Source organism: Acinonyx jubatus, chromosome X (genome assembly GCF_027475565.1).
Source record: "Acinonyx jubatus isolate Ajub_Pintada_27869175 chromosome X, VMU_Ajub_asm_v1.0, whole genome shotgun sequence".
NCBI lineage: Eukaryota > Metazoa > Chordata > Mammalia > Carnivora > Felidae > Acinonyx > Acinonyx jubatus.
Genome location: NC_069389.1, coordinates 19,672,099 through 19,687,676, shown reverse-complemented (window position 1 = coordinate 19,687,676; position 15,578 = coordinate 19,672,099). Strand labels below are relative to the sequence as shown.

Genomic DNA, 15,578 nt, shown 5'->3' with positions numbered 1-15,578 from the left:
CTGGCGCTTTCCTGCCGCCTAGCAACGGCTGGCGCAGGGGCGGAGCCTCCTGGAGGCGGGGCTTGCGTTCCCAGGCAGTCTGAGGAGCGACGCGCTGCAGCTCGGCGACGCCGCTACCAGACCAGGCTTCCGAACTAAGCCTTCGCGGGATCGAATTGGCTGTACGGCAGTCACCCGAAGCGCGGACCGCTTGCGGTCAGAGGAATCAGGGCCCTACCCGGCCGCCGTAGCGACCTCTCTGTAGTGGGCGGGGCCGAGGCCGGGGTGACCCCGCGGGAGCCACCTCTGCCAGCAACATGTTCAAGGTGAGAGCGTGGAGCCGGGTCACAACTGTCACCGCCCCCTCCCGGCCTTGTGGAGCCCTGCCCGCGCTCTCGTGGGCCTCTCCGGGGGCCAGGCCCGGCTCGCCCTGAGGCTTTTCTCGCCTCTGGGCCAGCTGCGTCCCGACCCAGCTGTTCTTTCACCGGTCACCTAGGAGCGAAAGGTTGCTGGGCGGAGGCGTGAGATCCCGGGATGGGTGGGTGGGCCCTGTGGGTCTTGCTTTCGTGAATAAAACACTTTGAAAAGTTAAAGTCCCCCCCAGAATAATCACACACACCCCCGATGGTGCCCTCGGGTTCGTGTGTAAGGAGAGGCCAGCTCAGGGCACTGCAGGGTTCGGCTTTGGTTGCCTGGCAGGATCAGGTTTCAGAACCTGACGTGTGAATGGGGGAGGGTCACCTTCGGAGAAGCTGCTGCAGGATTTGGGGAAGCTGGTATGGCAATGTGGGAATGGCTGGAAGGGTGGTAAGCTGCAACTTTGTTCCCCTCTCAAGTGAACATTATTTTGTATCGACAAGTCGACCCCCTTGTTTTACATTTTACAAGTTCATTTCCTTTGAAAGAGATCGCCTTTCAGAGTGAAGACTTTGTTTCAAAAATCTGCATTTTAAACTTGAAGCCATCATTCTATTTAAAAAAAATAAATGATGTTTTCTATCGTGAAAAACAAATCATAAGCTCCCAGAAGTTAGTGTACAACATTGAGTCTTCAAGAAGCACAGCACCTGTAAAATAGTGCTAATGAAATCTCAAAATTGTACTACTCATTTAGAAGTTTTATTGTGCTCCTGCAATGTGCTTAGGGCACATTAGGACACGCTATAAAATCAGAACATGGATTCAGCCTTCCAGTCTTGGCATTGCCACTTTCCAGCTGGGTGACCTTGGGCACATCCCTTAACCTTTCTGTGCCTGTTTTCCTGTCTGTAAAGTTGGGGGAATAGCATATACTTCATAGGGTTGTTATAAGGAGTAAATAAGTATGTTTAAAGCACTTGGAAGAGCCTTTGGCATATAGAAGTGCCATATAAGTGTTTGCTTTTAGTTTGTTTTCAGGCAGCTCACAGTTTAGTTACGGGACAGATCCCATAAGCAGTTTACATTTGTGTTGAACACCTATTGTGTGCAAGGAGTTCAGCTCAGTTTTAGTGTTGCAACAACAAAAGATGTGCTGTGATCCGTTTATATGGGTATCAACAATGTACTGGTGGTAGTAGAAAGGAGAGCAGGATCTCCTCTGCCTCAGGGGTTCCCCTCTGCACCAAGTGTTCTTAACCTGTGGTCTTCAGCCCCTCCGAGGGTCTGTAGATAGAATTCAGGGAAGTCCCTAAACCCTGATGTGAAAAAACTTCATTTTCACCAATTGCCAACTGAAATGTAGCATTTCCTTCAGTTACAAGTGTACGTAACTGTATCAGTTAGCTTTTGTTAGGTAACAAGCCAATGCAAACCAGTGCCTTAAAAGTATAATGATTTGTTATGTCTCACGGTCAGTGGGTCTGCCTGGGCAGTTCTGCTGGCATCTCCCATTGGCTGAATTCGGCTGGTGGCTAGACTGTAAGGTGGCCTTATTGTCATGTGTGAGGGCTTGGTGCCTCCATTGTGCCTACCTTGGGCTTCCTCACATGGTCACTAGGTCCTAAGAGGGCAAGTCTGATTGTGCAAACACTTACCTGCTTGCATCACATGTGCTGATGTCAAAACAAGTCACATGGCCAAGCCCAGAGTCAATATGGGGACATTACTCAAGAGTCTGGCTGTGAGGAGATGTGGTTCATTGGGAGTGATTAATTTAATAAGCTAGTACAGCAATAAAGCACACTAGTATTAGCAATACTCATCACCAGTGGAAGTCACAGGACCAATACATATCATAGACATTTTCGTAGCACAGTTATTGCAGATCTCAAGGTATCAATCATTTGTGATCATCACGACTTCAATATTACAGTAGTTATAAGACTCACTGTTAAGTCTTTTTATTTAATGAGCTAATAAGCCTATATTCCTATATCTGATTTTGAGTTTTAAAAATGTTTTTCTAACTATTGAAGTATAGTTGGCATTTTATACAGTTAGAAGCATTATTTTGAGTAGGGGTCCATAGGGCTCACCAGACCACCAAGGAGATGTATGGCACAACAAAAGGGCATAGAACCCCTGGGGACTTCAGGGGAGGCTTCACAGAAGAGACATTTACATTTAGGTTTGAAAGCCAAGTAGGAAGTACTAGTATATCTCAGGTTAAATTAGTCAAACATGTAGTTTGAGTAGAAAAGATCACAACAAACCTTGGCAGACACCTAAGTGTAAGGAATAGGCAGAGGAAGAGGGGAGGCTAGAAATCTGGTAAGTAGGTGTACAAAAGGGTGACGTTTAGAAAATCAAGGGAAAAAAGTTTCATGGACAGACTATGTTAGGATGCTTTCAGCTGGGAAAACCCACTTGCTTAAATAGTAAGGAGAATTATCTCACAAAGTCTAGAGGATGGGTGGACTCCAGTGGGTCAACAATGTCATCAAGGACCTGGTCCTTTTCTTGGCTTTTCATAGTAAGATTGATTTTCCTTATGGTTGCAGCGTAACAGGCAGTAGTAACACGTTTTCTCATTCACTAGAGCAAGGGAGAGGACAGAACTCCCACGCTTGGATTACCCTCTTCCTTCAGTCTGATTGGACCAACTTCAGTCACATGTCTGCCCCTCAGCTGATAACCATTGCCAGGGCAATGGCATGCTCTGATTGGCCAAGACTAACAAAATCAACTGGGGATGGGGTCAATTTATCTCAATCACCGGGGAGAAAAATGAATTTATGAACACAGCAGGGAATGGAATTCAGATGTGCAGTCAACAATGTCCATTACAGAGAGATAAGTTAGATGAATTTGGAGAAGTGCTCATTAATTTGGGCAATTTGGAAAGCTTCCACGACCTTTATACATGTGGGTTTACTGATAGAAGTGAAAGCTATATTAACGTGGGCTGGTTACTGAGACATGAGTAAATGGACACATTGGTGGTGGGGTTGATAAGTTTGATTTTCTCCTTTAAGGGAAGGAGAGAGGAATATGGTTGGTAACTGGAGAGGCCTGTTAGGTCAAGATTATAGAGTTGTTTTTGTGGTTGTTCCACTATTCAAGATTTGACAGTGTTTATGGCCTTAGGGAGGAATGTAGGGAGGAGCCTTTTCTTTTTTTTATATATATATAAACTAAAAAAATTTTTTTAATGTTTATTTTTGAGAGAGAGCATGAGCGGGGGAAGGACAGAGAGAGAGGGAGACACAGAATCTGAAGTGGGCTCCAGACTCTGAGCTGTCAGCACAGAGCCTGACACGGGGGCTTGAATTCCCGAACTGCAAGATCATGACCTGAGCCAAAGTTGGATGCTTAACCGCTTAACTGACTGAGCCACCCAGGCGCCCCAGGGAGGAGGCTTTTCTAAGAGAGAATCCCTCAGCTTCAAAAAGGAGGAAAGATGTTGCCTTCCTCCTATGAGGTAGAAGGAAAAGGGTGGGAGTGATGGTGGACCAGTGGTTCTCAGCTGGACAGTACCACCCAATTGGGATACATTTTGGGAACTCGGATTATGCTGCACATGTTTAATTTCGTTGTGTTGAGCATTTATATACTGAAATATAATTCCTATTATAAATCTTTTCCTTTTGTTCTCCATTATGTTACCATCAAATCAGGATACTGGCCTCTCTTTTTTCGACTTATGCGTGTAGTGGGTGATGAATTTTATTTCAAGATAGCAAAGCAGTCACTTAGAAAAATAGTTGTCATAAAATGGCGATGTCAGGTTTAGTAGTTGAGGAAGGTGAGAACCAGTGCCTCTCAAAATTTGTACGTGCAACTCTGATTTGATAGATCTGCGGTGGGGCCTCAGAGTCTCCCTTTTTTTTAAAAAAAAATTTTTTTTTCAACGTTTATTTATTTTTGGGACAGAGAGAGACAGAGCATGAACAGGGGAGGGGCAGAGAGAGAGGGAGACACAGAATCGGAAACAGGCTCCAGGCTCTGAGCCATCAGCCCAGAGCCTGACGCGGGGCTCGAACTCACGGACCGCGAGATCGTGACCTGGTTGAAGTTGGACGCTTAACCGACTGCGCCACCCAGGCGCCCCTGAGTCTCCCTTTTTTAACACACTTCTGGATAGTATAGATGCTGCTGCTCCCCCATCATACTTTGAATAGCATAAAGTGAGGCAGATTGGTAGATGAATGGTTCCTTGTGTTTTCCAAAGGTGAGTGGTTTTATGAATATGGTGGGATTTGGAAGAGGCAGTGACCAAGGAACAAAAAAGATCAGTAAGAGGCTTTGATTGCTCTGCTGAGAGCTGCTTTCGTGAGCTCTGTCATGATTGCTTCCTGGAAGTGGAGACTAGCAACTGGCAGGATTGATCTGGGTTTGAGAGTTATCAGCTTGGGTCAGCCAGGACTGAAGGGAATAGGGATTGATAGTATAGGTGTTGGTGGAAAAAGTACTCTGTGTGTGTGTGTGTGTGTGTGTGTGTGTGTGTGTGTGTGCGTGTTTGTGAGAGACTAGTTATGTGCACATACAATTAAAATATTTGAACTGTAACCATTGTTTTGATTTAGTTATCCATCTTCAGGTCAGTAGAGGGCACTGGTGGATTAAAAAACATATTTGAAAAGCTGCCCAGTTCTATTCGAGGAAGCAGTTTTTCTGGGTGCTGCTGCTGGAATTGAATATATACACCCCATCTCCAGATTCGTGTTACTAGATTTCATTCATTACCCAAATGTTTATCATAGTCCAGCTATGGTGAGCACTGTGCTACACCCTGGTGGGTACAAATGAAAACTCCCAGTTCTTACCTAGGAGACAATTTGCAGATTTGGCTGCACACAAGAATTATTTGAGAGACATTTTACAGGGCCCTGCGTCCATGGGTCTGATTTACCTTTTTTTTAAAAAAAAATTTTAATGTTTATTTATTTTTGAGAGAGAGCATGCGAGCGGGAGAGGGGCAGAGAAAAGGGGAGACACAGAATCAGAAGCAGGCTCCAGGCTCTGAGCTGTCAGCACAGACCCTGATGCAGCACTTGAACCCAAGAACTGGGAGATCATGACCTGAGCCGAAGTCGGACACTTAACTGACTGAGCCACCCAGGCGCGCCAAGGGTCTGATTTACTTTTTTTTTTTTTCAACATTTATTTATTTTTGGGACAGAGAGAGACAGAGCATGAACGGGGGAGGGGCAGAGAGAGAGGGAGACACAGAATCGGAAACAGGCTCCAGGCTCTGAGCCACCAGCCCAGAGCCTGACGCGGGGCTCGAACTCACGGACCGTGAGATCGTGACCTGGCTGAAGTCGGACGCTTAACCGACTGCGCCACCCAGGCGCCCCTCTGATTTACTTTTTAAGTGAGGTCCTGGAACCTCTGATTGAAAAAGCTCCATCCCCACCCCAACCCCACCAGGTGAGTGAAACTAAGGTTAGTGGCTCAGAAACTGCCCATTCTGATGTCGTGTAGTAAGTGCTCTGATGTAAAAGGGTTGGGGGAGATATAGAGCAGTAGATCACAACTTTGGCTACACATTAGAATCATCTAGAGGGCAAGGATCTCTAGGACTGGGATGTCGTCACCTACTTTGTAGGGTGAGTAGCCAACCTTGACAGCTACTAACTTAGAGGAATGAGCACCAGCAGGGGGCATCAGGAGACTTTGTAGAGGAGTACATGCTTGTTCTGACCTCTGGAGCTGGGCAGAGGGACGCAACTGGAAGGGCCTTCCCAGCAGAGCAGAAAACCAAGGACACAGAAGTAAAAGTTCCACATTGTGTTAAGACAGGCTTCCCCATGTTAACTATGGGCAAGAAAGATACTCAAGTTCTCTGTAGCTGTCTCCTCATCTGTAAAAAACAAGGCTAAGACTAGCACCAGCCTCACATTTTTGTGTGGATTAAGTTAACTCAGACCCAAGCACAGTGCTTGGCATAAAGTAAGGGCTTGATAAATGTGAGCTGTTACTTTTAGTTGGCTTCTTGTAGGAGGCTGCTGCAGTAGTGTTATGGTGGTGCACAGTCTTGGGGCTTTCCAAAAGTATTTTTTAATTTCAAATTTTGGTTGTTGATTAGATGTGGCACAGGAGGGAAAAGGAGAATCTGAGGGTGCTGCCCAGGCTTTTAGCTTGGAAAATTGAGTGGCTGTTAGAACTATTCAGGGAGATGGGAACGTAGAAGAAGGCTGATGTGGATTTGGGGGAGAAAGGTGATCATTTGATTTTGGAGAGATTGGACTCGTTGAAGTGTCTGTGGACATTATTATGCAGTGACCAGTTGACATGGAATCCAAGGGTATGGACATTGGTTGAGAGACGAGGGTTGGAGATGGAATCATCAGACGCCTTGAGGGAGAGAATTTGGCCTCCTGAAAACTGTGGCAGTTTCTTCCCGAAGGGCAAAAATGTGACCTGCCCTTAGAGCTCCCTGCTTAGAACAGCCTGAGGTGACTGTGTCCTTAGTTGTAGGGCATTATTACCTCACATACTCTTTGTGGCTGTTTGGTCTTGATGTAATGCCTCTATTGCCCATCTTATTTTCTGAAATTAGTTTTCTTATCATGAATAGTATATCAGTAGTACAAAATGAGGGGAGTGGGCACCTGGGTGGTTCATTCGGTTAAGCGTCTGACTTGATTTCCACTCAGATCAGGATCTCATGTTTTGTGAGATCGAGCCCCCAGCCCACACAGTGGGCTTTGCACTCACAGTGCGGAGTCTGCTTGGGATTCTTTCCCTCTTTCTCTCACTGCCCCTCTCCCCACTCTCTCAAAAATAAATAAATTAAAAAAAAAACTGAGGGGAGAATACTACTACTAAATGGAAAAGGAAAATCACCTGTAGATTATAAAAGAAATGCTGCAACTTTATTTTACTTGAATATTATTTTAAATGGCACATATTTTGAAAGATAATAAAGATTCCCTCCTACAATTTAAGCATCTCCAAAGGTCTTCTTGAGAAATTATAGTGAATACATATATTTATACATACACACATACATATTTATTGTGTACATATATATATAATGCATACATATTTACTCACGTAAATACATATTTATGTGCAAGATTAATTGGATTCTTTCCCATTTGTTACCCTTCAAAGATGTCGCATGGTAGATCACAAAGAAGAAAAACCACCCAGCCCTTGATGCATTCAGAAAGCACGGGCCCAGGTTCTAATTTATTGTTGTTTCTGGTTTCTGGCTAATCAACTTGAATGAGGTTTCTTAGTTTCTGAGTCCCCTTATCATGGTACTGTAGGGACAGTAATATGCCCCTCCATTTTGCACATGATTGTTGGGGGTTCAAATAAGATCACATGTGACAAGAATGGTAAATGAAGCGCTGTATGAACGTAAGCTGTTTTCAGCCCCTCCTGTATCACATCTGTCTACTGAAGTGATCTAGAGTTTCAGATTAGCATCCTGAACTTAGGACTGTCACAAGTAGATGAAACTTGGATAAATTCACTTCTCATTTAGAACTGAATTCTGCTCAGGACACTATAACACTCTTCCTTCTAAAATGCACACTATAACACTCTTCCTTCTAAAATGCTAATGGCCCCCTGTGTGCAGCTAACACTGGAAGAGGAGAAGGAAGAAGTAGATGAATTGTACCTTAAAAGAATGGGGAGCAGAGAGAGAACAGTAGATAATGGACTAGACATTTATGATAAATGAATTTATTACCCCGTGAGGCCTATGCATATTTGTAGACATTTATGATTAGAGGATCTCTATGTATACCTGCTCAAGACCTATGTCTTTTCTAGGCTACACTGGAACTTTTTAGAAGCTAAGAAATGAACTTTGATATTTGTTTATATGGTACGTTTAAAATTACTGCAAGTAATTAGATGCGTAAGACATCTCTATAGCAAAGAAACGTATCTGTTTCCAAAACTTGGCACTTGACTTATTTATAATATGACAGGAAAGTGCCAAAAGATTTTTGAAATGAAAGAATTAAAGAGTTGATTTTCCCCAATAATGCTTAAGTGGAATTTTATGGTTCGTGCATGCAACATGAAGGTTTATGTAGATATTTTCGGGGGAAAGACATTTCAGTCTGAAGTTCAGTCTTAGAATTTGGAAGTTACTTGTTTTTTTACTTTGAGTTTTTCCTAATTTGTGCGTGGCTTCATTCCAGTTCTATTAGAAAACAGTGCCAACTTCTTAACGTAGCGAGTTTTAAAACTTGTGTTTGTTGTATACTAAAATAGTTGTAGAAGCAAGAATTTAGAGCAAGGGTTGGAGAATTTTTGACATGCTAAGAGACTCTAACTTTGAATACTAAGCTGAGTTTTTATGATAATGGCATTATAATACAGTTGTATTTTGAATATTGTTTTACAGGCACTTTAAATAGTCACCTTTGTCTTCCTACTTCTTTCTGACTCTTTGAAGCAACTCCGTGTGTTTTATTCAAAGCCCACACTGGCTCCGACTTAAGGATGTCTTTGTTTGGTTGGGTGACAATGAGGAGCCCGAGATAGATTCACAAGTGTGTATTAATAGCTCTGGTTGGGAAGGGATATCCATCGGTTTCTTTTTTCAGATATGTCTGTTAGCGGTCTTTTTAAATAGGATAAATGAAAATAGTAAAGGTTTCTTTTTCTTTTCTCCCCCATCCCACAGACATCAGTCCTTGTGAAATAACAGAATGTTTTTCTTTGTGCTTGCTGAAATGAATCTTCTCTCCCCTTAGAGGTGCTGATTCACGTGTCGTATTATGACACGGGTTAAACTGGCAAGTAAGTAAGCACCAAATGATACGAGGACTCCAACAAGCTTCCTGAATCCTCTGTTGATGGCTTACCTCACTTGGCAAATATTGACCCTGAGCCTGTTTGTGGACTTGCCTCGTTGGGGAGCACTGTTAGAAGTTGCTGTGTATAGTCCAAATATTGACTTTTCTTGTTTTTGTTCCGTGTTTTTGCAGAGATTTTCATTATGAATCTGGATTATCATCAGCTGAATAGAGCCTAACACAGCAGCTTTTTTTTTTTCCCCATAAAACAGTTTTGCAGTTTTTTCCTTAAGGACGAAAATGCCGTGAATAAATGAGATGAGGTTGAAGGCAGTTGTCGTCAGTGGGTTCCGGTGTCCCCTGTGCACACAGTGGTTTCTAAGGAAATGAAACCTGGGTTTAGATAATCGACTTTGCTTTGACAGAATAGCCCTTCCTCTTAAAAAGTGTAGATTTTTTTTTTAGTTACTTTAAAACATAGAAGCGTTTGAAAGACAATTCTTGAAATAAATTGTTCCCTCTGATTTTTTTCTTACCTGTATCCCTTTAACTCGAGATAGAAAAGATTCATCTTGGGGTGCCTTCCGAGAGAGAGAGAGAGAGAGAGAGAGAGAGAGAGAGAGAGGGAGAAAGGGAGAAAATATCTATGGGGGTTTAGGTAAGCAGTGGTAAATTTCTGTCTGAATGAGGAAGTTCAAGATAAATTTGAAACGTGGTAGATTACATGTCATGTGTGTTCTAAGTCTGTGAAACCAGTACAGCCCAACCAGATGACTCAAAACCTGCCTAAAGGAACAGTGATCTCACTCATTGGCCTTGAGGTTTCCTTCCTATTTATCAGACAAGTTTATTATTTTTGCATGAATTTAACAAAAACCGATAACTATTTTTAAAGAGTAGAATATGAAACAGTTGCCAATGAAACATAGTTGCTTTGCTGACCTAATTTTGTGGTGAATTCTACCCTCCAGAGATAAAATAGAAGTTGGTTTTATGTTAGGCCAAGATAATGTTAATCTTGAAGACGACAGCCTTATCTCCTCAGATCACAGTTTGTTTATAGTGGATGAGGAAGAACTGGGAGATACCAGTTACTCTACTACAGAATTACAGAAATGAGTTTCTCATAAAATAGTTCTGTGTTTGTCATGGTTGGAAAACCGTTTTTCTCTTTGTAGGTTCAAGTCTGAACTCTTAAAATACTAGCTTCCTAACCCGTTTACTATGAAACAGACTGAAATGATTGCGGTTTCTGTTGTTGGGAAAGTGTAAACGCTCCCAAATTTATACATGCAAATAAATGCCCATCCACGTGGCCGTTTTGGAAGGACAGATTCATTTATCCTGTCAATATATTTCTTCCAAAACGTGGCATCACTGATCGATAGATTTATTTAAAAAAATGTCTTCATGGATCAAAATATTTTTGTCCCTCTTCATTTGGAGTTACCTTCATCCTTTGTGGCAAATTCTTTAGAATATACTGAGGAACAGCCACTTTTGTTCTTTGCATAATACCAAATAAATCACTGTATGTTGTGAAAACTATAGGAAATACAGAAAATAATGAAGAATCACCCTTAATCCCACCACTTGTACAGCTAACCACTGTTCACATCTTTTCAGATCTGTTTCTGGGCATACTTACACATTCCCTCAGTTTCACATTTTCAAAAAACTGACAAATCCCTCTTCCCCTTTAAACAGTGCCATTTTCTAATCTTCTCTCGCTTTTATTTCAAATATACAGAGGCTGCTTTTCCTTCAGGCTCAAAATTTGATCTGAAAGCATTTAGAAGTGTAAGCCGTATGATCATATATCAAAAGTAAATTCCCTTTATTAATTTCTTATATAAATAGTTGCACTAAATTCTCACTCACTATTTGACCTGTCAGAGTTACTACTTTGAAGAGAAAACATTTTTGAGGAGGCATACTGTTTATTTTTCTTTCTGGCTGCGTTGATTTTCTGTAATTAAAAAAAAATTTAATGTGTATTTATTTTTGAAAGGGGTGGGGAGTGGTAGTGAGAGAGGGAGGCACATCTGAAGCAGGCTCCAGGCTCTGAACTGTCAGCACAGAGCCTGACGCAGGGCTCAAACTTACAAACTGTGAGGTCATGACCTGAGCCGAAGTTGGACCCTTAACCAAACTGAGCCACCCAGGCGCTCCTGATTGATTGATTGATTGATTGATTTTTTTTTATTTATTTTTTTTACCATCTTAACCAGTTTTTTTATTTTCATTTTTTGGTATTGTGGTAAAAAAGAAACCCCACACATAACAAAAACCCTACCATCCTAACCATTTTTAACTGTACAGTTCAGCAGTGCTAAATATATTCACATGGATGCATAATAATCTCCGGAACTTTTTTATCTTAGGAAACTGAAAGTCTATATCCATTAAACCATTCCCCATTTCCTCTTCCCCGAGCCCCTGGTAACCATCATTTTACTTTTTGTTTCTGTGATTTTGACTACTTTAGATACCTCGTATAAATGAAATCATACAATATTTGTCTTTGGTGACAGGTTTATTTTATCTAGCATAATGTCCTTGACAGTTGGGTTGCTTCTACTTTTTGGCTATTGTGAATAATGCTGCTGTGAACGCTGAGTGTGCAAATATACCCTCGAGACCCTGCTTTCACTTTTTTGGGTTAAATATCCAGACATGGAATTGCTGGATCATATGGTAACTCTATTTTTAATTTTTGTGAGGAACCTCCACACTGTTTTCCTGAGTGGTTGTACCATTTTACAGTCACGCCCAGAGTGCACAAGGGATCCATTGACTCTATATCCTTGCCAACATTTGCTGCTTTCTTGTTTTTTTGATAGTGGCCATCCTAAGGGATAGGGGGTGAGAAAATACCTATTTTTTAAAAATAGTGTATAAGTTAATACTGAATAACTGTTCCTTTTATTTATTTTTTTAAATATTTATTTAGGAGTGCCTGGGTGCCTCAGTTGTTTAAGCATCTGATGCTTGATTTTGGCTCAGGTCATGATCTCACTGTTTGTGAGTTCGAGGACCACATCTGGCTCTGCACTGTGTCAGTGAGGAGCCTGCTTGGAAGTCTCTCTCTGTCTCTGTCTCTCTCTGTCTCTCTCTCTGTGTCTCTGTCTCTCTCTCTCTGTGCCTACCCTGTGTGTGCACGCTCTGTTTCTCAAAATAAACTTAAAAAATTTTTTTTAAATAAGATGTTTATTTATTTTGAGAGACAGCATGGGAAATGTCCCCACATGCATTTATTTTCCATGGTGACAGGTATAAAAATGGTCTTGTGTAATAACTTTGGAAGCAGTTGCACATTTTAATGGATAGGTTATATGACCGCTAACTTATAATAGCTAAAAATGTAATAATTAAAACATCAGGTTTATTTATGCAGTTTTCTAAAGTTTATTTATTTTTGAGAGAGAGAGAGCATGAGCAGAGGAGGGGCAGAAAGAGAGGAATAGTGAGAATCCCAAGCAGGCTCCGTGCTGTCAGTGCAGAGCGCAAACAGGGATCGATACCACAAACCCGTGAGATCATGACCTGAGCTGAAATCGAGAGTCGGACACTGGACTGAGCCATCCAGGTGCCCCAACTGTTCCTTTTCAAGTCAAAACAGTAAAGATAAATTTCAGGATCCCATTGTCTGTATTCTTCTAACCCCCTTCTCAGAGAAAGAAAGCCTATATTATCAGTTTGTGGCCTTTCAGATGAGAAAGGATTGCTATATAAAAGCAGGTACTATAGAATGCTCATTACGGCAAGAAGGCATTTTTTTTTTTTGATTTCACGAATAAAGACTCATTTAATTTCTCTTTATTTGTAATTCAGTTTACAACACATTACTAAGGGCAGCAATGTAGCCTGATTTGGGCAAAATTGTTAATTGTTTTCATCATTTTGTTTTACCCTAAATTCTTTCACATAGTTTATTTTTCATTTTATGTTCTTTTTTTTTTTGAAACAAGAATTTCCTCAAAAGTATTGTTAGTTTTCATAGGCCTTTTTTTAAAAATCCACTTCAGATTTTTATCTCTGAAACAACTGAAAAGAATCAGATTAAAAGCATTTTGTTTTTAATGAAAAATGTTTTCAGATGGAAATTCTTGCAGAAAAGGTTGATCGAAGATCAAAGAGCTGGTGTAACATTTGGAGGAAAAATACATAATTATGCCTCATTTCCTATAAATAGGAGAATATCTAATTTTAAATGACATTTACTGTAAAAATGTCCCCACGTGCACTTATTTTCCACAGTGACTGGTATAAAAATGGTCTTGTGTAATAACTTTGAAAGCAGCTGCACATTTTGGTGTACAGGTTATATGACCCCTGAGTTATATAATAGCTAAAATGTAATAATTAAAACACTGGGTTTATTTATGCAGTTTTTAAAAGTTTACTTATTTTTGAGAGAGAGAAAGAGCATGAACAGGGGAGGGGCAGAGAGGGAAGGAGAGAGAATCCCAAGCAGGCTCTGTGCCACCAGCGCAGAGCCCGACATGGGGCTCCAACTCCCAAACCGTGAGATCATGACCTGAGCTGAAACCAAGAGTCAGATGCTTACCTGACTGAACTCCAGTCACCCCTATTTATGCAGTTTTTGATGCCAAATTATTTTGAGTATGTTATCAAAACCACATCTGACTTTGATATTAAAGGGGAACTTCTTGATATAGAACATTTTTTATATTATTAAAGCAGCAGCCATGGTTTATGGTTCTGTATTTGCTCTGTTTAAAGATCATATCTACTCATGTGTATAGCTGGAAAGATAGTGGTGTGTCAAATCATCCGCAGGTTCCAAACTTTTGATTTCTTTTGTTACTACTTTTTACAGAGGCTGGTCCTAATCACAGTAAGTCTTAAGTCTTTTGGGTGGCTGCTGAAGGAAAGAAATGTGTAAACTTTCTGATTATTTAGGCTGCCTTCTCTCTGCAGTGGTTTTCCAGAATTTCCAGTTGTGGTACATTATTCTTTTCTCTGTGTTCCTCCTGTCCTTTGTCGGTTAGTATGCTCATCACAAGTGGTATAATTATTTGTCCACTGTTTTAGATTGTGGAGGCAGCAACCACATCTTACCGTCTTTGAAGTCTGTTTTCATTGTTTCATTAAAGAGTTGCTTTGATGTTATCCTTCGTGTGGCTTGTAGGACCATTAAATGAGGTGGGGAAACTCGGAGAAAAACAGGATTTTGGAGAAAGGAAGTTCATTATGAGGTAGCAATGAAACACTTGCTGAAGATGTTCTTGGGGAGTCCCACACACGCCTGAGGCTTAGTGAGGGGCTGGGATTGGGAATACAGATTTGGGCATCAGTAGCTGTAGGGTGGAAGTTAAATACTTAGATTTAAATGAAATTGCTCTAGAGCGAGAAGGAGAGAGGGTTAAGGTTTTACTCTGACTGACCAACCTTGAAATGGGCAGAGGAAGAGAAGGTCCAAAAGGAGAGGGAAGGAGTGCCCTACAAAGCATGTACAATGGAGCTACATTAGAATCCTGGCAACTGAAGGAACAGAGTATGAAGATGATGGAGGGGTCACCAGTTTCGGGGTGCATCCAGGATGCCAGATGTCCATTGGAGTTTTGTAACTGGGAGGCCACTGGTGGGCTTGGGAAGGACAATTTCAGGTACCTTGAGTAGTAAAGGGAGGAGGGAATGGAGTAGAGGAAGCAAGTAAGAGTCTATTTTTCTAACTTTGTATTGAAATCTTACATACAGAAAAGTGCACAGATCACAAGTGAATTTCTACAAATTGACCATACTAGCATACCTAGTACTCTAGAAGCCCTCATGGCCCTTCTGGTCACTCCCCATCTTGCTATGGGTATCCACTGTTCTTTTTTTGAAAATAGTTATTTAAGTAATCTCTATATCCAACATGGGGCTCAAACACATGACCCTGAGATCGAGTCGCATGCCCTTCTGACTGGGCCAGCCAGGCACCCCAGTGGTATCCACTATTTTGCCTCCTAACCATAGACTGTTTTTAAAGTAAATTTGTCAATGAAGAAAGAGGAGGATGGGTGGTAGAATGAGAATTAGGGGTGGAGGGTATTGGTTGTGTGGTGTTTAAGATGGGAAACATTTTCTTCAATGTAAATAAATTCCATAACTTCTCCAGTAGGTGGCCAGTCACTGTTTCTTTTTATGTTTAGGACAGTTTTCATTTAATTCTTTCAAATGTTTTTAAAGGTAAGTATGTTTGAGTGTTTATACAAACTTAAGTTTAATAACTGTTCCCCAAACATCTGCTTGTGAAATACTGATTTCCTAAACTTGGCTGATTGTGGGAATAGATTCTTCAGCCCCAGCGGTTTACTGAATCAGACACTGGGTGGGGGGCAGGGCAGGGAGGGAATGTGTTGGAATCTATACTCCTAAAAAAAGACTCCCCAAGTGATTCTGAAGTCTCTTGTGTACACAGGCCTGCAAAGCGAGGCTTACATTTTATCAAAAAAGGAA

The 15,578-nt window shown here is 41.4% G+C and overlaps 1 protein-coding gene across 2 annotated transcripts in view; it reads left to right on the top strand.

The window, feature by feature from the left end:
- Positions 1-165: 165 nt before the first annotated feature.
- The window catches only part of APOO (apolipoprotein O), a 56,773-nt gene continuing 41,360 nt past the window's right edge, over positions 166-15,578 (top strand). The window contains exon 1 of one of the 2 annotated variants that reach the window (XM_027054505.2): positions 166-305. In XM_027054505.2, coding sequence (XP_026910306.1) covers positions 297-305 — 9 coding nt within the window. In that variant the 5' untranslated portion in view covers positions 166-296. Of the gene's footprint in view, positions 306-581; positions 787-15,578 lie in introns of those variants that run through there. The other variant, XM_053202178.1, reaches the window with a different exon arrangement.